Source organism: Zingiber officinale, chromosome 3B, assembly GCF_018446385.1.
Source record: "Zingiber officinale cultivar Zhangliang chromosome 3B, Zo_v1.1, whole genome shotgun sequence".
In the NCBI taxonomy this organism is placed as follows: Eukaryota; Viridiplantae; Streptophyta; class Magnoliopsida; order Zingiberales; family Zingiberaceae; genus Zingiber; species Zingiber officinale.
The window spans coordinates 127,802,251-127,824,165 of NC_055991.1; the positions used below are offsets into that span (position 1 = coordinate 127,802,251).

The 21,915-nt window shown below is 39.3% G+C and overlaps 1 protein-coding gene across 1 annotated transcript; it reads right to left on the reverse strand.

The window, feature by feature from the left end:
- Positions 1–19,601: 19,601 nt before the first annotated feature.
- On the reverse strand, positions 19,602–20,571 carry LOC121968606 (glycine-rich cell wall structural protein 2-like). Its single transcript, XM_042518920.1, has one exon. The coding sequence runs from the start codon at positions 20,473–20,475 to the stop codon at positions 19,711–19,713; it is 765 nt and encodes a 254-aa protein (XP_042374854.1). The 5' UTR covers positions 20,476–20,571; the 3' UTR covers positions 19,602–19,710.
- Positions 20,572–21,915: the final 1,344 nt, after the last annotated feature.

Here is a 21,915-nt window from a genome sequence, read left to right on the forward strand (position 1 = left end):
AAGCTTATCAAACTTCTCCTTCCTTTTCAATGTGGGACTAAACATATATCATTAATTATATTCAACAATCCCCTACTTAGTTAGTGATATTTGCAATCAAATGTAAAGCTTTATGTATCTAGAAGGTGTCTTTCGACTTAAACCTACTATTAGTATAAATATTTCAAAATCTCATCGAAATATATGGTAGTTAATTAACTTAAACCATAATTTTTATACGATAAGATTGGAAATATCATACACATATAACTTTTGATTTCTCCAATATGTCCACGGTGAGCTTTAGCACCATATTATGGCCTTGTGATTCACAAACACTTATAAAAGTTTTATTCTCAAACCTTTGATAGAAGCAGCACCACTTCTTGTGTTCGCATAGGTGAAAAACCTTTAAAATCTCGTTTAAGAATACTTTATATTCAACCTCTTTTCCATACGTACTGCATTGATTCTAGTACTTGCTACATGTCACTAATAATTTGTTGTTACATGTTAAACCTTTAAAATTGTTGTGCAATAAGAAAGGTAAGGTTCCCATTATTACTGACAAATCAAAATGGTTTTAGACTCATTGCACTTGTAGTGTTTTTTATCATATCTCTTAAGAGTCCTTTTGTTAATGGGTCGGCTAGGTTCTTACTAGACCTAACATAGACAACTGTTATAATACCATCAGAAATTAGTTGTCTAATATATTCATGTCTCAAGGCAATATGTCTTGATTTAGCATTGTAAATCTTGCTAAATGCTCTAGATATAGTTGCTTGACTATCATAGTGCAAAGAAATCGCTAGCATTGGTTGTGGCCACAACTCTATGTCTGGCAACATATTTCTCAGTCATTCGGTTTCTTTGCCTGCGGCTGCCAAAGCAATGAATTCTGACTCCATTGTAGAATGAGTAATGCACGTCTGTTCCTTGGAAGCCCATGAAATAGCTCCTCCACCCAAGGTGAAAATCCAACTAGATGTCGATTTATTATCAGTGATACTAGTTATCCAACTAGCATCTGTATAACCTTCTAGCATCGATGGAAACTTATTATAGAACAAGGAATGAGACTTTGTTTTCTTCAAATATCCCAGAACTCTTCCAATCGCTCTCCAATGTTTGGTACTAAGATTATGTGTATACCTTGCAAGCTTGCAAACAAAAAAGGCAATGTCGAGTCTTGCACAATGCATAGCATACATTAAACTTCCAAGAGCACTTGCATAGTCTAATTGACTAATTGATCTATCCAAATTATCTACCAATTTGTTTGAAATATCAAATAGGGTATTGGTTTCTTTATTCCTAGATGACTGAACTTAGAAAGAACTTTATCTATATAGTGAGATTGACTCAAGCAAAACCTCCACTATGTTTCGTCACTTTTTATTCCTAAAATAGTATCAACTTCTCCTAAATCATTCATCTTAAACTGAGAAGATAAATAAGATTTAGTTTCATTTACTCCTTGCATATTTGTTCCTATAATTAACATATCATCAACATAAAGACATATAACTACACCAACAATTTTTGTGAACTTAGAATAGATATATTTGTCTACCCCATTATGTCTAAAGCCATGTGATAAAATCACATTGTTGAACTTTTCATGGCACTGTTTAGGGGCTTGCTTCAGTCCATACAAGGATTTAACCAATTTGCAGACTTTTTTTTTTCATGACCAAGAAGTTCAAAGTCTTCTGGTTGTTCCATGTAAATTTCTTCATCAAGTTCACCATTTAAAAATGTTGTCTTTACGCCCATTTGATGAATATGTAAATTGTAGATTGATGCTAAAGAAAACACAACTCTTATTGAAGTAATTCTTACTACAGGAGCATATGTGTCAAAATAATGAACACCTTCCTTTTGCCTAAAGCCCTTGGCTGTAAGCCTTGCCTTAAAGGGTTGTAGAGAACCATCAGTGTTGTATTTTCTCCTAAACACCCATTTACAACCAATAGGTTTTAATTTAGAAGGTGGATCAACTAACACCCATGTTCCATTTGCTAGAAGAGAATCCATTTCATCGTTTAGTGCTTCCTTCTAGAAACTGGAATCTCTTGAAGTCATTGCTTCATTATATGTTTTTGGATCATCTTCTAAATGCAAAACAATAGGTATTTTTCTCAACACCTCATATCTACTTCCTTCCACCAAAAACATTAATGATTGTGAATTTATAAAATCAGTACCAAAATACTTTTCTTTTCTTGCTCTCTGACGCCTCCTTGGTTCATTAGGAGGTTCTATTGATTTTCATTTCTTAGTTGAACCAGAATTCATAGTAGTGTTTTGTGTTGCATTTTCAGGGACTTCTTCATTTGATTGTGGATTACCTTTTGAATCTTTTTGAAAGCTTGTTTCTAAAAATTCAACATCCCTAGATTCTGTAATGGTATTAGAATCTGCATCCAACAACCTGTATGCTTTTGAATTTTTAGCATTCCCACAAAAATACTTTTAAGAGCTCTAGGTCCTAACTTGGTCCTCTTAGGATTTGGAACTCTATAATAAGCTATACACCCCCCACACTTTTAAATAACTTAGATTTGGCTTCCTCCCTTTCCATACTTCATATGGAGAAGTTTTAGTTTTCTTTGATGGAATTTGATTGTGTACATAGCAAGCTGTTAGTAATGTCTCTCCCCATAAATTTGTTGGTAATTTAGCATGCATAAGCATAACATTGATCATATCTACCAATGTTCTATTTTTCCTTTCAGCGAAACCATTCTATTGTGGAGTGTAGGGTGCACTAGTTTGGTGGATTATGCCATTATCTTCACAAAATTTTGAAAATTCAATTGGAAAATATTCACCACCTCGATCACTTCGTAGGATCTTAATTTTCTTTTCTAATTGATTCTCAACCAAGACTTTATAGTTTATAAACATATCAAATGCTTGATCTTTTGTTGTCATTAAATAAACTTGTGTAAATCTAGAATGATCATCAATAAAAGTAATGAAATATCTTTTTCCACCTCTAGTTAAGTAACCATTTAATTCATATATATCAGAATGTATTAGTTCAAGCAATTCGGTTGCCCTTCCAGTTTTAGGAAATTATTTTCTAGTCATTTTCACTTGTATGCAAATCTCACATTTTTCAGAATTTCCATTTGGACATGAAATTAAACCATGCTTTGACATAAATTTAATCGAATTAAAATTAATATGGGATAAGCGAGCATGCCATAAATTAAATGGAGACGCAAGCATATAGGTAGAATTATTATTTTTATTGATACTCAATTTGAACCTTCCGTCACATGAATATCCTTGTCCTACAAATATACCATTCTTAGAAATTACAAGTTTCTTTGCTTCTATAACAGCCTTTAATCCCCTCTTGCATAACAAACTTACAGAAATCAAATTCTTCCTCACATCAGGAACATGCAGTACATTCATTAAGATCATCTTCTTTCCAGAAGTAAATTGTATCTCAATGGTTCCTTTTCCAAGCACTATGGTCGTATCATGATTTGCCATCAAGCCCCTTTCTTCCTTTGCAGCAAGTTCATAGTTTTTTAATAAACTTTTTTCATTGCAAACATGAACTAAAGCACCGGAGTCATACCACCAATCAGTAGATTTTTCACTTGTTGCCATGTTGCATTCAGTTATCATGCTGATTTTAAGATCAACAATCATAGCAACGATATCAAGAGGACTTGGAGGGCACTCAAAAACATTCACAGTTTTTTGTCCAGCATTTCCCTCCACCTTTAGTTTCTTGTAAAACTTGCATTCATTTTTGTAGTGGCCTTTCTTTCCACATAAGTAACATGTCTTGATTTTCCTTTTGTTAGCAAAATTTTGAGATGAAGTTTCAGCAAACTTTCTTTTCTTTCCAGAATATCCTGGTTTTTTAGACTCAACGTTATTAACCTTAGAACCAGATTCATAAGCAAATTTATTCTTATGAATTCGAGTTTCTTCCTTAATTCAAATATGCTTTATGAGTTGGTCTATGGTGAAATCTTCAGAAGTGTGTAACAATTTCTTTCTGTATCCATTCCAAGTGGTTGGCAATTTTGCAATTACTGCAGCCACTTGTAATGGATCCGGCACTTCTATTTTCAGATCCTTGAGTCTAGAAACTAGGACAAGCAATTCATCGACTTGATCCATGACAGACTTATAACCAACCATGCGAAATTCGAAAAATTTCATGCTTAGAAATCTGTCTGTACCTTATTTTTTAGATGTGTATTTTTTTCCAATGCGTTCCAGATTTCTTGTGAAGATTTGATCGAACGAAAGAGATCATATAATATGTCAGATAAGGCATTTAGGATGTATCCTCTACAGCAACTTCATCCTCTTCCTGTTTCTTCCGAGTTACTTTGATCTCATAATATTCTTATCAGTTGTTGCAGGAATCATAGACAGATCATGCAGCAACAGATATGCGACACCCAATTTAGTGAGGAGGAAGAACAATTTGTCCTTCCAACGAGTGAAGTTCGTCCCATCAAAACAGTCCAACTTGAATGCATCAAAAACAGACTTTGAATCAGTAGCTTCCATTGCAAAAATGGATCAAAAATTTCCTTAAGATTGTTGACAGAAATATTCTATGACAGAACTTCGCTTTGAGCATAAATCACTTTCCTTAAGGAAATTTTGCCCCCACTATGTTGCTGCTGGGTTTGATGACAAATTCCCTCCTGGATACTCAAAACAAAATAGAATTTATTGACAGCAAACCTATAAATTCTCCCAAAATAATATAGAGAATGAAAAAGTGATTGCAAGAGAAGATGTTAAAAGAATGTATATATAATGAATGATACAACCTTTGGGAAAGGTTGGGGAGACACCTGTTCATGAAAAGACACTTTAACCATCACACTTGTTCACCAAGAAATGATTGATTTAAAAAATTAAAATCCAAATTAAGAGTTCCACTCTTAATTCTGAATTTTAATTTGTACCCATGTGCCCATCTTTGATTTATATGTATAAATATGTTCCACTTGGTCACCAATCAAATACAACATATTTGCTGCACATCCTTTAATAAGCTTATCAAACTTCTGCTTCCTTTTAAATGTGGGACTAAACATATATCACTAACTATATTCAACAGTTGCAACTCGCTTAAGTCGATTTGCAGCTAGTCGAATGCCTTCTTGAATATAATATTCACTAAGCTCCCTGTATCAACAAAAGTTTGGTGAATAGTATAATTAGCGATTACCGCTCGGATGATCAGGGCGTCATCGTGAGAGATCTCCACTCCCTCTAAGTCTCGGGGGGGGGGGGGGGGGGAAGCTTATATCAGGTCCTTCAGTTTTCTCCTTGCAGCATCTAACAGTGTGAATCTCTAGTCGCCAAGTGTGTGATTTCCTCGTTCGGTTGGAATCACCGCCGATTAGCCTACCAGCAATCATTCCAATTTCTCCCTGAGCGGTGTTATTCTAGTTTTCTTTTTCCCGAGTCGAGGGCCTGTTCCGCTCGACAGAAACTTGGGCGGGACTAGTGTTGTTCCTTCGCTGGGGCTGATGATGTTGCCGCTCAAACGCCCCTCTCTCTTCCTCCTCTCGACCGGATGACCGACGTCTATGATGTCGATCGGGTGATGGTGACCGTCGATGATATCCTCGTGGAGCTGGTCTGCTTACAATCGGAGTCAAATCATAACAGTCGTTCATGTTGTGCGTTGTCGACTGATGAAAGGAGTAGAATAGTGGCTTTCACGCCTTGCCTTTTGCAGCCTTCGGGTGACCGGATACCACATGCTGCATGGCATGCGTTCGGGGCTCATGGTGTGGCTGTGTTCCTCCCGATTGGGGCCCCTTTGGGGGTTGATGGTTACTCGAATGTCGCTGCTCAGACGTTGCTATAGGCTCGACAGGTGCTTCTTTTCTTTTGGCGGCTTGAGCTTCCTCCACGTTTATGTACTCCGTGGTCCTTTTATGCAGATGGTCGAAGTCCCTCAGCGGCTTCCAGATGAGTGATCGGAAGAACTCTCCTTCGGTAAGACCTTGGGCAAAGCCGTTCACCAACACTTCTACATAGATCGAGGGAATGCCCATGGCCACTTGGTTGAAGCACTGAATGTAGGCCCTCAGTGCCTCCCTGGGCCCTTGCATCAAGGAGAACAGATTGATGCTGATCTTCTGGTGGCGGGGACTACTACGAAGTGGTGTAGAAACACCACTCAGAAGTCCTTGAAACTGTGAATTGATTTTCGATAATCTCTTGAATCAATGTTGCGCTGATCCGGAGAGGGTAGTGAGGAAGACCTAACACTTCACCTCGTCTGTATACTGATCAAGTGTGGCCACGTTGTCAAACTTAGCCAAGTGTTCATCCGGATCGGTAGTTCCATTGTATTCCCTGATCACTAGCGGGGTGTAGTGCCTCGGCAGAGGGTCGTCCAGAATCCCTTGCGAGAATTGTTGATTAATCCGTTCGGGTGAATCATCTTCCCTTAGTGCCTTTCCTTTTCGCACATCCCAAACAGGGGTGTCATCCGAAGAAGACCCCGGTCATTGTCCGCTCGACCTCGTTCCTCCGATGGAGTCCTGAACAGTGCTCGATGAAAAGGGATTGACGCATTGGGTACCTCCCCATATGTGTCGGTCGACTTATTGTTTTATCCTCGAGCGAATATATGTGTTGGATCGTGAAAGTCGATAGGGGGTGAATATCAATCGAAAAATATTTAAGTGAGTACGCAGCGGAAAGAAGAAAACACAACGCTAACACTAACCATTTTACTTGGTTCAGAGCCTTGGTTGACTCCTACTCCAAGGCCCGCACTTGTTGAGTGCTTTCGTTGGGCAATTACTAATAATTCGTAAAGTTATTACAAAAACTAAGTATAGGAATTATTAGAAAGGAATACCGACAGCACTGAAAAGAAAAACTTGAGCCTCTTGTTGTCGGAGTAGCTTCGCAGCGTCGCAGGAGCACAGCACGGCAGAGCAAGCGTTGGAAGATCTTGTTGTTCGTTAGTTCTTTGCTCCAGGGCTCACCCTCCTTATATAGGATGCTCCAAGCGCCTAGAGTGTGACGTAGCCCAGCCAACCATGAAGCTCCACATGGCGAAGCGCAATGAGGATAACTTTTGCATTCCAGGCGCCCGGATCCCTTCTGGGCGCCCGGATCACTTTTCTCCAGAAAGTCCTTGCCCTTCTCTTGCAAGAAAGAGTTAGTCCGAGGTAAAATGCAAATTATATTACCCTGCAAAATAAAGTGTTAGCACAGTTATAGTAAATAAACAGAGTATTAATTAGATTTCGTCTCACCGAGACCGGAATCTAGTCAAGATCTCAACTTAGGGTTCCAAAATGATTCTAAGTTGGATCGGCACCTAAGTTCTCTTCTCGAGAACGCGTCCTCACAATCACTCCCCTCCAGTGACTTACCTTAACTTCCCTGCCAGACGTCCGGTTAGCCCTTCGACCCGTCTAGACTTCGTGCCAACTATCAGGTAGCCCATCAACCTAGCTGGACTTCGTATCAGACACCCGGTCAGCCCATCGACCAGTCTGGGCTTCGTGCAGTTATCAGGTCGACCCGTTGACCTAGCTGGATTTCGTGCCAGACATCCGGTCAGCCTGTCGACCAATCTAGGCTTCGTGTCAACTATCAGGTCGACCTGTTGACCTAGCTGGACTTCTCCTGCACACTTCGTCAAAGTGTTAGATCACTATGAAACTAACTTAACCTACTTTCTCATTCATCAAAACTTGAGTTAGAGCGTTAGTGATAACCATACCAACAATCTCCCCCTTTTTGATGCAATGACAACCCAACTTAAGTTAGTGAAAAAATATACAAGTAAAACAAGCAATTATAAGGTTTTTAAGTTAGTCTTGTTTTATATTTGGTATTTCATTGTTTTAACTTTGTTTTAACTAACTTAAACCACCTAACCCTCCCCCTTTGACATTCATCAAAAATAATATAGAACAATAAGTGATTAAGGAAGTAAAAGACAATGCAATAAAGAATTTGAATTAAAGTCAGATTGATTGGGGGAGTCTAAGGTAGAAAATATAGAACATTTTCTTTAAATTTTAGCTTTTAGCTTTTTCAAAAAAAAAAATTCCTTTAGAAAGATAACTTTGTAAATTTTAGAGTAATTTTTAAAGATAAACATTACAAAATTAACCTAATTTTCAAAATAAGCTTTACAAATTTAAAATATAATTTTCAAAAATAATTTTTGTAACGGCTAATTTTCAAATATACCATCTTTACAAAAGTGAGATTATTAAAGCCGAGTTTATAACATCCAAATTTCAACTCAGTGGATTAATTTTCAAAATTTAAGTTTGTAAAACCAATTTTCAAAAACCAAATAAGATCCAATTTTAAAACTAAGTTTTTAAAATCCAATCTTCAAATTCAATTTTCAAAAACTAAATGAGATCCAATTTTAAAAAAAAACTTATTTAGTTTTTTTTAAATGATTTAAAATATTTTTCAAAAACTAATTTCAAAATAAAGGGAAATAAGTGTGAAAATAATTAATCCTCCCCCTGAACCTGACAGTATTTTAAAAAATTATTGAAAATATTTGCAAAAAGAATTTAAAGTAAGATATATATATATATCTGAAGTAGGACTTTCAAAAGAGATTTTAAAAATAAGTTTTATAAGGAATAATAATAAAAAAACTAAGGGATTTAAAAGAGAAGTTAAGTAAAAAAATTGATCCTTTTCCTGAATTTATTACTCCCCCTGATTTTATTACTCTCCTTTAATTTAATATTAAGATTTGGGTATGTTAAATTTCATAGCCTTACAAATTTTTCTACCTAAGTGTTTTAGGTGATTCAGTGTTAGTAACACTTATGTTTATAGAGTATATTATTTACTTAAGTATTTCTATATACTTGGTATAATTGTATGATAAAAATAAGATTATTGAAATTAATCAATAATCAATTATTCTCAATAATAAGTAATTTGTTTCAAACTTAATAATAGTTAATCATTATCAATAATTTATTAATTAATATTATTAGTAGAATTAGTATTAACTTATTAAGGTTCAACTTGAATCGTTAATTATGATTTAATTACAGTAAAGTTAAGATTTTGACTAAAGTTAAAATTAAGATTAATTTAGTTAAATTAAGGTTAAGTTTTAAGGTTAGGTATAATTTAGAGTATAGTTAATTTTTGAAGTTTTTAGTTCAATTATTTACTTATTAATTATTTAATTAAATTTAGAATTTTAAGTTAATCAAATGTTAATAATTTTATTAGGATTTAACTTTAAGTTTACTTGAAATGTTTTTTAAGTTAAAATAATTTTTTAACTAATTTTTAAGTTAAAAAGATTTTTTAAATATTTTTTAAAAAAAATTTGAGTGAATTTTTAAAATAATTTTATTTTTTTAAAGGATTTTTAAAATGATTTTTAAAAGTTTTTTAAAAAAATATTTTAAATAATCTTTAAAAGAATTTTTAAAAATATTTTTAAAATAAATTTTAAATAATTTTTAAAGGAATTTTTAAAAGGATTTTAAAATGATTTTCAAAATAATTTTTAAGTTAAAATAATTTATTTTTTAAAATAATTTTTAAGTTAAAATAATTTTTTAAAATAATTTTTAAGTTAGAATAATATTTTAAAATAATTTTTAAGATAATTTTGAAATAATTTTTAAAATAATTTTTAAGATAATTTTTGAAATAATTTTTAAGATAATTGAAATAATTTTTAAGATAAATTTTAAAATAATTTTTAAGATAATTGAAATAAAGTTTAAAATAATTTTTAAGATAATTTTTAAAATAATTTTTATGTTAAAAAGATTTAAAATAATTTTTAAGTTTAAAGGGATTTAAAATAATTTTTAAGATTAAAAAGATTTAAAATAATTTTAAGTTTAAAAAGATTTAAAATAATTTTTAAGTTGAAAAATATTTAAAATAATTTTTAAGTTTAAAAAAACTCAAAATAATTTTAAGTTTAAAAAGATTTAAAATAATTTTTAAGTTTAAAAAGATTTAAAGTTATTTTAAGTTTAAATTAATTTAATTTAGTTTAATTTAGTTTAATTTAATTTAATTTAAGTTAAGTTAATTAGATTTAATTTAATTATAATTAGATTTAACTTAATTTTTATTAGATATAATTTAATTCGATTTGGTTCGATTCGATTTGATTTGGTTCGATTCGATTTAGTTCGATTCGATTTGGTTCGATTCAAGTCGATTTAGTTTGATTTCAAGTCTTTAGTCATCTCACCCAATCTATGTTTTCAATCTGGGAATTCTCTAATTTTTGTGAGTTGAGTTAGACTTAGTTTCAGGGTTTAGTTTAACTTTGTGTTAGATTCAGGTTTAGCTCTGGGCTCAACAAATATGCTATAACGACCCGGCCCCTCGGCCCCTTAGGCGGCCCAACTGGCGACCCATTTAGTGACCCCTTGGCGATCATTGGAATCAACTCAATAGCAAACTCCACTTGTCTTCTGGGAGGCAAACCTGGTAGCTCCTTTGGAAATACATCCGAATACTTTCGGACTATTGGAACGTCGGAGAGTTGAGAACTACTGCCGTCTTCAGTATGAATCAAGGATAACAGAAAACCTTGACAGTCATGTGACAGCAGCTTCTGCGCCTGAATCGCCGAAATGGTCGATATGCCGTCGTCTCTGATGCCAGTGAAATCCCACGAGGGTTGGTTCGAAGGCAGAAATGTGACCACCCTTGTCTGACAATCAACAGTGTCATGATATGCTAACAAACAGTCCATGCCAAGAATAATATCAAAGTTGATCATTTCCAATACTAAAAGATCTACCGTAAGTATCATGTTGCCAAAATCTAACGAGCAACCTCTGACCTCCTGAGTGACATCCAAGGTATCACCGGACGGTAGAGAGATAGTCAGTCGCTGCGATCTAAAAGTGGGTAATCTACCAATCTCCCGTATAAAGGTATGAGATATAAATGAATGCGAGCTACCAGTATCTATCAGCATATCAGCAGATAAGACATAAATAGAAATCATACCACGGAAAACAGATCCATCGGCGCGCTACGCATCCTCTCTGGTCACCGCATGAATACGTCCAGTCTCTGGTGGTGGAGGAGGTGGAAGTGCTGCCAAAGGCTGCTGCGCCTGTGTCTGAGCCTACCACTGTGACGGAGTCGGGTATTGAGCCAGAGACTGATAGGTAGGCTGAGACTGATACTGGATCGGTGGCTGGGGCGATGACTAGTACTGGACTAGTGGTTGTGGCTGATACTGATACTGGGGTCCCACGACAGAACTCTGTGGTACCAAGAGGGCACTGGGGTGCTCCTGTCCATACATGCCATAAGCAGCAGCTGCAGGGGGAGCAATCCTCTACTGGCCATGCGAAGATTGGGCTCTTCGCCCTCCCCGATGAGTCCCTGACTGACTGTGCTGTCCTCTATAAGCAGAAACTCCGGAAGCAATATGCTGAGCCTTCAACGGATAATCTCGACTCTGGTGCCCAGGCAGTTTGCAATAATAGCAAACTGACTGTCCCATAGCGCAGACTGAGGTGATGTGGTCTCTGGACCCACATCTGATGCAGCAAATGTCGCTGGCAGATTGTTTCTGGTTCTGCTGAGAAGACCGGAAACGTCCTGATGTAAATCTCCCTGACTTCTTAGGCTGACCAGAAGCCCCAGAAGTACCCTGACCTGGCCGACTGCGACCACTCTGCTGTTGTGTAGCCTATGGCTGCTGGATCTGTCCAGATATATGACCCGGGTGCTTCCTTTTCTTGTCTGGATACGCTCTCTGGTGAGCTGACTCTATCATCAGGGTTCTGTCCAGTGTCTCTATGTAAGATGCATTCCCAAAATCGGCAAGCTTTACTTGCAGATGTCCATCCAGTCCCTGAATAAACTGCTGCATACTGGAACTGTCCTTAGCAACTAGTTCTGGACAAAACCTGGTCAACCGATTAAACTCGGCATTGTACTCTGTCACTGATCGGTTGTTCTGTCGCAGACTCAGAAAATCCTGACGACGAGTTATCTGATAGGCCCGTGGAAAATAACGGCTCTCAAAAGCCTCTCTGAATCTGGCCTAAGTAATGTTCTGCTCGCCTATAATGGAACGCTGCGTAATCCACCAAGTGTCGGGCTCATCCCGTAAATGGAAAGCAACTAGCTCCGCTTTCTCCCACTCGGAACAAGCCATGTAGAAGAATGTCTGCTCCATGGTCTCTAACCAGGACTGGGTCACACTCGGATCAGTCTCTCCTCGAAAGAGTGTGAATTGACTCTTCATTGATTCTGCCAATGTTGGGATCCGAGCTCGTGCCGCGACAATATCAGTGAGGTGGGTAGGGACGGCTGCAGGAACTGGCGGAAACACTAGAGATGGTGCTACAGGTGGTACCGTTGAATAGACCGGGGGAGGTACTCCCGATGCTGCTGCATAAACTGGAGCATATACCGCTGGTGGTACTGCAGGGTCAGCATAGGTGGTCGCGGCTGGATGTACGGTAGGTAGTGGCACCGAATGTGGAGCAACCGGTATCATTGCTGCAGGTGCTGCTGGATACACTGTAGGCACAAGTGCCACTGGTGCCAGGTACATGGTAGGTCCAGGTGGCTGTGGTGTCGGGTACGCTACAGGCTAGACCGGAGCAGGTGCGGGGTATGCCGGTAGTACCCTTGATGGTACCGTAAATACGGTAGGGGTGGGTACAGCCGGTGCAACCGAGGTAGGTACCTCTAAAGGAGCCATCGGGGTCTGAGAGCCCGACGCACTCGCAATATCCTGAGTCTGTCCCTGACTGACAGGCTCAACCCCAGTAGGCATCTCTGGCAAGTCCATAGATTCCAAAGTCCTCGTATGTGGTCGTTCAGCACCACGTCTCGTAGCTATACGTGTAGATCTTCTCATATGATCTGTTAAGTTATAACACAAATATCACTACAAATATAAAAACTATAAAATTACCTTTACAATAAAAGGCGCCTTTTTATTGTAACACCCGGCCCCTCGGCCCCTTGGGTGGCCCAATTGGCGGCCCCTTGACGGTCCCTTGGGCGGCCCAACTGGCGACCCCTTATGTTGTCAACCGATGACCCTCGGTCGTGCCATTACTCACTAGGTCTTCCCACCCCCGGCCAGCGGATTTTTGCCTTCCCCAGGATTCAAACTCTAGACCTCCAGGCTAAGTACTAGAGTTTATGAATCCTGGTAGCCAAGTGAGTGACGCTCACTTGGCTACCATGATTCATAAACTCTAGTACTTAGCCTGGAGGTCTAGAGTTCGAATCCTGGGGAAAGCAAAAATCCACTGGCCAGGGGTCGCCAGTTTGGCCGCCAGTTAAGCCGCCAGTTAAGCCGCCCAAGGGGCCGCCAATTGGGTCGCCCAAGGGGTCGAGGGGTCGGGTCGTTACATAGGTATTCTCTGGATAAACTTCTGGGCTATGGTGAGTCTGTTGGACATCATTAGGGTAACAATGCCTTCGAGATTTTCCAAATAGTCCTATCCACTGAACTTAGTACAAAACCTTGGTCTAACTAGTTAGGATCCGTAAGGGATAGCTTCGGTTAGTTCCACTAAGCCAAATACACCAGGTCGAAGTCATATCTTCCTAGACATGCATAGACATAGTTTCCTAACGTACTATCATGCAAAACTTCACCAGTACCGTAGGTCAAGTTAAACTATTGTCCCTTTTTAAACTACTTCTAATTACCCTGCTGGATAGGATAGTTTTTTGGATACCCTGTCGGGTAAGTTAGTTTTGGAGGTGCCAGCTATTATGGAGTCTTCCCCTGAATTATTAATCTGATTTAGGTTTTAGTTTTGATTAAGATTTAATGTTTAATTTGTAACTTTAAATTTAAGTTTTTTATTTTGAATTAATTGAATTAGTCAAATTGTCCTTCCTTAAAAGAGTGTATTTAATGTTTAAGTTTTTATTAATTTTGAATTTTTAATTAATTGAATTGTTTTAATTATATCTCTTTAAAGGTTTATCTTTTAACTTTTTATTAATTGTTAATTTTGAATTTTCTAGACTATCTTTTTTTAACATGTTATCTTTAAGATTTAATTTTAAGTTTGTTAAATTTAGTTTTGATTTTATCAAGGTGTTTGATTTTATTCTTATATTTTCTTTGCCTTTTAAGTTAATATGATTAGTTGAATTTATTAGATTAGTCTTGTCTTTAAAATTTAATTTTTTGTTAATTAAATTATCTTGGGTTTAGATAGGATTTTCTAGATTGATATTGTCTAGATTATTAAATAATTTATTAAGAAATTTATTAAAAAATGAAAGGGAGGTGAATATCGATCAAAAAATGTTTAAGCCAGTACGCAGTGAAAAGAAGAAAACACAACGCTAACACGAACCGTTTTACTTGGTTCGTTGCCTTGGTCGACTCCTACTCTAAGGTCCGCACTCGTTGAGTGCTTTCGTTGGGTAATTACTAATAATTCGCAAAGTTATTACAAAAACTAAGTACAGAAATTATTAGAAAGGAATACCGACAACACTGAAAAGAAAAACTTGAGCCTCTTGTTGTCGGAGTAGCTTCGCAGTGTCGCAGGAGCACAACACGGCAGAACAAGCGTTGGAAGATCTTGTTGTTCGTTAGTTCTTTGCTCCAGGGCTCACCCTCCTTATATAGGATGCTCCGGGCGCCCGGATCCCTTATGGGTGCCTGGAGTGTGACGCAACCCAGCCAACCATGAAGCTCCACGTGGCGAAGCGCGATGACGATAACTTTTGAATTACGGGCACTCGGATCCCTTCCGAGCGCCCGGACTACTTTTCTCCAAAAAGTCCTTATCCTTCTCATGCAAGAAAGAGTTAGTCTGAGGCAAAATGCAAATTATATTACTTGCAAAACAAAGTGTTAGCACAATTATAGTAAATAAACAGAGTATTAATTAGATTTCGTCTCACTAAGACCGGAATCTAGTCAAGATCTCAACTTAGAGTTCCGAAATGATTCTAAGTTGGATCGGCGTTTAAGTTCCCTTCCCGAGAACGCATCCTCACAGTCACTCTCCTCCAGTGACTTACCTTAACTTACCTGTCAGACATCCGGTCAGCCCTTCGACCCATCTAGACTTCGTGCCAACTATCAGGTCAGATCGTCGACCTAGCTGGACTTCGTGCCAGACATCCGGTCAACCCGTCGACCAGTCTGGGCTTCGTGCCAGCTATCAGGTCGACCTGTTGACCTAGATGAACTTCATGTCAGACATCCGGTCAGCCCGTCGACCAGTCTAGGCTTCGTGTCAGCTATCAGGTCGACCCGTTGATCTACCTGGATTTTTCTTGCACACTTCATCAAAGTGTTAGATCACTATGAAGCTAACTTAACCTACTTTGTCATTCATCAAAACTTAAGTTAGACTGTTAATGCTAACCGCACCAACAATATGTTCCACTCGGTCTCCATATTCTGCTTGATGTTCCGCCGCTGATGCAGCAGGCTCATGCACTTGGCACTCGACCAGCGCTTGTTGTTGTTATTGCTCCACTATCCTTGTCGCTCGGGCTTGTATAAGCATATTGATCTCCTCCTTTGTCAGCGTCACTATGGTAAGTCGTCCAATGTCTTCCATCTTCTCCTTCAGATACAGGCTACGTTCCCACAGACAGCACCAAAATGATCCTGTCTAAAAATGGGAGGGTGGAAATGTAAAATACCGAAAAAATGGCGAATAATGATAAGGGAATTTTTTGAAATTTTTGGAATTTTTTCTGGAATTTTTTGGAGATCATATGGACGAGTTTACAGGGATAAAAAGAGGGCCCGGAAAAGCCTGTTTAGGCTACCCCATTTAAGCGAGGAAATGTTTTATTTTCCTTTCTTTTTTTCCCCCGCGTGCCCGAGTTCTCTCCCCGACTCCGATTTCCTTCGTTCAGCTTCTTCGTACCCTAACTGTTACCAACCGGCGCTACAAAAATCGCCGCACGCCACAATTAAGCCATCTTCTTCCTCTTTCCTCACTTGATCTCTGCCCTAGCCTCTTCACCGCTGCACACCGCCGCCTTCTACTCGAGACAAGTTGCAACGACGAGATGAGGCTGAGAGACGGCCACCAGGTCCGGCACCAGTCGTCGACGTTGATGGTGGCTAGCAGCGTGCCCTAGCGCCAGCCCCCTTCCCTGTGCCCTAGCCGCTAGCCACCCAAGTGTCACCCCAAGGCTGATGCCCTAGCTTCCGACTCTAGCCTCGCCGCCGACCCCCTGATGCTACCATGCCCTAGATTTGAGTCACCGGGCCCCCCCCCCTTCCCTCCGTGTTGCCGCTGACCACCATGGCTGATGTCTGATCACTACTGAGCACCATCTGAGGGACAACTTGTTGGCACCTGTTTCCTTCCTCGATCCAGCCTACTGTTGCCGATCTGCACGGTTAGCAATTTCAACAGCCGCTCTCCCTGGTCGTGGGTGAACAGAGAAGGTATTGTAGTAGGGTAGTAGTATTCTGTGAAATTGGAATTTTTAACAATGATCAATTGGAGATAAATTTGGAAATTTATGATGATTGGGATATAGAATGTAGGGGCAGCAGCTTTTGCAACTTTAGCCACGAATCCCTAGCATATTTCCGGCCGTCACACCTCTTGGCAGTTGGTCTACAGAGGAGATCTTGTGATAAGGTACGAAGATGGAAACGTGATTCTTGTTTAAGTTGAATTTGGTGGTTGTTTAGAATTAATCCGAGTTTCAGGTTAAAACTGATTTATTATAGGATTTTGACGCGAGATGAGTATCTCGACATTGGTTTTGATCGGATTTGGACCGATATGACCTTTCTATTGGAGGCGGGTACTTTGACTTTATGTCATTTGATATGCATATGAATGTTTTTAACAAATAGCAAGGATTGTGTTTCTCTTTTACTTCGGTTGATCACTACCCGATCTGTTACATGCTTGTTTGTTTATTTGTTATGCACATCATGTTAGTACTTATCTGATTATACATGCTTATAGGGGTAGTGACACAATCATGTTATTTATTATGTTCAGGACCTAGGGTTTTTGATACCTTATCTGATTTGTGTACCTTTGATTTGATTCATTGTCCTATGGTACACATTTTATATTTATATATGGATATTGCTATGCTGTTCAGGATATTGCCATGTTTAGTGTCATGCATTATCTCGCATGATTGCATGCTGTGCGATAGTCTGCTCCATTATTGTCGAGCACATCGTCAGTTACATGTATCTGTACACACCACCACTCATGCGTTAGTGGTATATTAGACAGGTGTGTGACATTTCTGTTGTTTGGCTCCGTTGGTCTGGTGACTCAGCGTGGTAGTCGGCAGACAGTTCTGCTCTGTTTGGCTCCGCTAGTTTGGTGTAGCAGCGTGGTAGCCGACAGACGGTTGGACTTTGTTTGGCTCCGTTGGTTTGCTCATGGGTAGTGTGACGCAGCGTGGTAGCCGGCAGAGATTTCTCCCCGTCATCATGTACCGGGAGATGAGAGCATTGAGCTTCCCCATTTATGATTTAGGGTAGGAGGATAGGTGTACTCCGACAGCATCCTGTTCCACTCGGTCACTCATCAGGAGCAGTGATGGCAGAGTGCACGGTTGTCACAGCCCTACCCACTCGGTCTCACCATTATGTGTGAGATGGCTGACTGACGTCAGCGGTGACCATGACATTTGCATCATATGCATGATGCATTTATTGATTGTGTTTGCTGCATTTACTTGTTGCATTTATATGGATGCATATGATTGACATGCATACAGGATTTATGACACTCTCAGTCTAACGACCCTGTTATACTTATACCTGGTTAGTACAGTTTTCTCCTGCTTATTTCAGTTGCATTTACCCTTCTTGTATCATGAGACTGTACGCATGATTAGTGCTGGTTGTTATTTTCTTTATTATGCATATCAGTTGTTACTCGTTGAGTTGTTGAACTCACCCCCGTGGACACTATCTTTTTCAGGTACCAGGTTGTTTATGGAGTCACTTGGAGTATCCTACCTGCCGGTCCCCACGTCACATTAAAAGACTTGTCTCCGTATTTTTTTGTTTATTTTTATCTTGGTATATGATATGTGTGTATTTGGCTTTGTGTTCCGGTTTTGTTTCCGGAGTGTTGTGTTGTTGTGTGGTGTGGTGTAAGCTTAGCCGACTAGCAGTCTTTGTTTATAGTTGTATGTGTTGTCTATTGGATTTCCGCTGTGTTTGGTTTTGGTACAGTCGAGTGGACTGTTAGATTTATATATAACTGCGTGGTTGTATTTTTGTGGTATCAGCTGAGTAGGCTGCATATATAACGGCGTGGTTGTGTATATATTCCAGCCGCCTGTGGCTGATGTATATTGTGTCTGTAGAAATGTTTCAGATTGTCATCCGTACAGGGGAGGTGCTGCCAAAATTTATTCGGACAGGGACTTCCCCAGAGCGTGATAAGAAAGCTGGGGATGTGGCTACTATATTGATTGGTTGTAGAATGTGCCCCGCTCTATAAAACAAGCAACGTCAGTGCCAAGCCAGTAAAGGAGTCCCCGGCATTGACCCTCCGACGCTCAAGTCAGTCACCGGAAGTATAGAAGGAAAGCAGAGCAATAGTAACGCAAGTGCAAATAGTAATCACGCGTACCTCTGCCGGTGATAAACCCCTCTTTATATAGAGCTTTGGTAGGTGACGTGCACGTTCCTCGAAGCATAGACACGTTCTCCCATATGTCCTATGAAAGGACCTGTCAGAAAAGTATCTATGACACCATACCTTAACAGAGTATATATATCCTTGACAAGATAGTAGAAAATTCTGTCATATGATCCACTTGTCGACTATGTTTTATGTCAGCAACACTATCTCCCAAAAGGATATCGAGAGATATGATAATGGTTCCGCTGCTTGGCCGAGCGGATGAGCTACTCGACCGGGACTCCTCCGCTCCATTGATGGCCAAATCCCATTGCTTGATCAAGCAGGATAGCCGCTCGGTCAGGATTCCTTTATTTTATCGACCTCAGTTGTTCTCCCTTACAATAACTGAGTGTATTAGTGTGCCCTCTTGTTCGGATAAACTCTCCACTTCTTAACGTCCTACTCCTCCACACCCCATGCTATGACATCTTAGTGTGTGTTGGTCGCCATAGTAAAGTTATTGTCCACTAACAGCCCCTCGTGAACACTTTATATAGAGTCATTTGAGCATTTCTAAAGTATACGATGTGATCGGCAGTTTATTCTAGTTTTATCTAGGCGACACTTCTAACCCTTCTATGGTAGGCTATTGGGCCTATATATATTGAGTATTTATTTTTGTTTGTGTTTTTTTTGCTTTTACTTGTCGTGTTAAGAGACTGGGAAAGAGCACATCAGACATTTCTTGAGCATATATATGACTTGATTGCTAGTTTTTTCTAGTTTTGCCAAGGCAACATAGAAAATCCATATAAAAATTTAAAAATCTTGTTATATTTGTTAAAACATATATTCTTGAAAGATTGCGTAATTATTCCTAGAAATGATTACTGAAAAAAAAAACACCGCGGCGGCTGTGTGTCAATCGAGGTGCACGCCTAACGAGTCAACCAACTAATGGACGGACGGTTCACTTTTCTTTCGTATATAAATACTAAATTTTTCACTAAGAAGAACACACATGCATAATAAATAGCAAAATAGCTTTAATTTATTCATTATGCAGTAGCGGTACAGCACGAACAACCATGTCTTTTAAAATTATACTCGTATAATACCATAAAAAGCTAGTCATCTAATTATGGCCATTTCCGCCACCGCTGCCGTATCCAGACCCAGACCCGTAGCCAGAGCCGGAGCCAGTGCCGCCACCTGATCCCTCACCGCCGCCGCCTCCACCGCCGCCGCCACGACCGTAGCCACCACCATGTGCACCACCCGCGCCGGAGCCAGATCCAGATCCAGATCCATACCCCTGACCGGACCCCGATCCCGACCCAACACCACCGCCCTCTCCTCCGCCGCCACCACCTCCACCGCCGCTTCCCTTTCCGTATCCTCCGGCATTACCAGCCCCACCGCCCGCACCGTAACCCGATCCAGATCCTTGCCCGTAACCAGAGCCGGAGCCGGAGCCTACACCTCCACCTTCTCCCCCACCTCCACCGCCGCCGCTGCCGCCGCCACCACCTTTCCCATACCCTCCGGCGCTTCCTCCTCCAGCGCCCTCACCGTATCCCGACCCATAACCGCTGCCGGACCCAGAGCCAGAGCCACCGCCGCCTCCTTCTCCTCCTCCGCCGCCACCGCCGCCTCCTTTACCGTACCCTCCGACACTCCCTCCAGCCGCACCCACACCCACACCCACACCCACACCATATCCAGCGCCGGACCCGGATCCATATCCGGAACCACTGCCAGAGCCTCCGCCTCCACCTCCACCTCCACCGCCACCTCCTGCGGCAGCCCCGGTGAGCGATCTAGCTGCCAACGCAAGCTGGAAGCTCACAAGGGCGATGAAGGCAACAGCCCAAAACTTAATGCGAGCTCTATTAGCCATTTCAGCTGCACACTACTAGCTATGTTGAGGTCGCAGGGGGAAGAAGGGCTATTTATAGGGCATCCATTCCCTTCACGGCTAACTAGTTAGTCACCAAATCCGAGGTCGTACTGTAGGTATACCGGAGTGTGATAATTAAGCTAGCTAAAGTGGTGTGAAACTTGCAATCACAAAGTGGAGATTAAATTAAATGGCCGCCTTGCTATTCCACAATTAGTTTCAATCACTGTCAAATCCATCCATCATGCAACTTGATCACTTTTATCATGATGTAACAAAATAAAGATGGACAATAAACAGTAAAGTAGAGAAAAAATTTTAATCTTAATTTTTATTTTGCATATAATTTTTATGTTCAACAAATTTTATTTTCACTCTTGGTATGTAAAATTTTATTTATTTTAATTTTTTCATGAAAAAATCATTATCTAATTTTCCTTCATATTTTTTAGGTACAAAATGTCCAAAAAATATGTATAATTCCTTTTAAAGTTAGCACTTTATACTAAAATCGAGTATATTTTCTATCAAAATTGTCACTCATATTTTTTAGGTACAAAAGTCTGAAAATGAGTATAATTCCGGTTAAATTCAGCACTTTACACTAGAATCGAATATATTTTCTATTAAATTGAGCACAACTTTTTTCCTGCTTAATATAATTTCTTCTAAATTTAGCATCATTTAAAGAAAATCTAGTATATTTTTCATCCAATTGAGTATCATCTAAAGAAAATCTAGTATATTCTCCATCTAATTGAGGTGGAAAAAGAATCGTGCTCAATTTGATAGAAAATATACTAGATTCTAGTTTAATATACTAAATTTTAACGAAATTATACTCATTTTTGGACTTTTTATACCTAAAAACTATTAGGGGCAATTAGGTACATATGATTGACTAGGGAGTGGAAACAAAGATTTTCATCAATGGAGACTGCATGCAAAATTTTGTTTACCAATGGGGACTGCATGCAAATTTTCTCGACAATAAATTAGGATTTACACTAGTCAATAGATGCACTGACTGACTGATCTGGTACGTCAGGATCTGTAATTCAATTTTCTACTTTGGCACTTAAGGGTAATCTAGTTAATTAACTAATATGTTAGCTAAGATAAATTTGTATATGCTCGGGTCAAATACCGTGAATGGTCAAACCATCAGTTAATGATGAATTAACGCGCATGTTGTGCTCTCTAGAGATCATCAGTGAAGAGGATGAGAGGACATAAAAAGTTCTTCAACAGAGAGTTAGAATAGCATCGAGAGATCTTGATAGACCATTCTGATGCTCAAATTAGAGTTTACTTAAGGTATGAAACTAGAGGAGGAGGAAGAAGAAAAAAGATAGAGATTCATAAAGTCGAAGAGACTCCTTTTGTACTTACTTTCTCTAAGGTTTATATAACTGTTAAAAGAGTATCTCTAATGTTGCA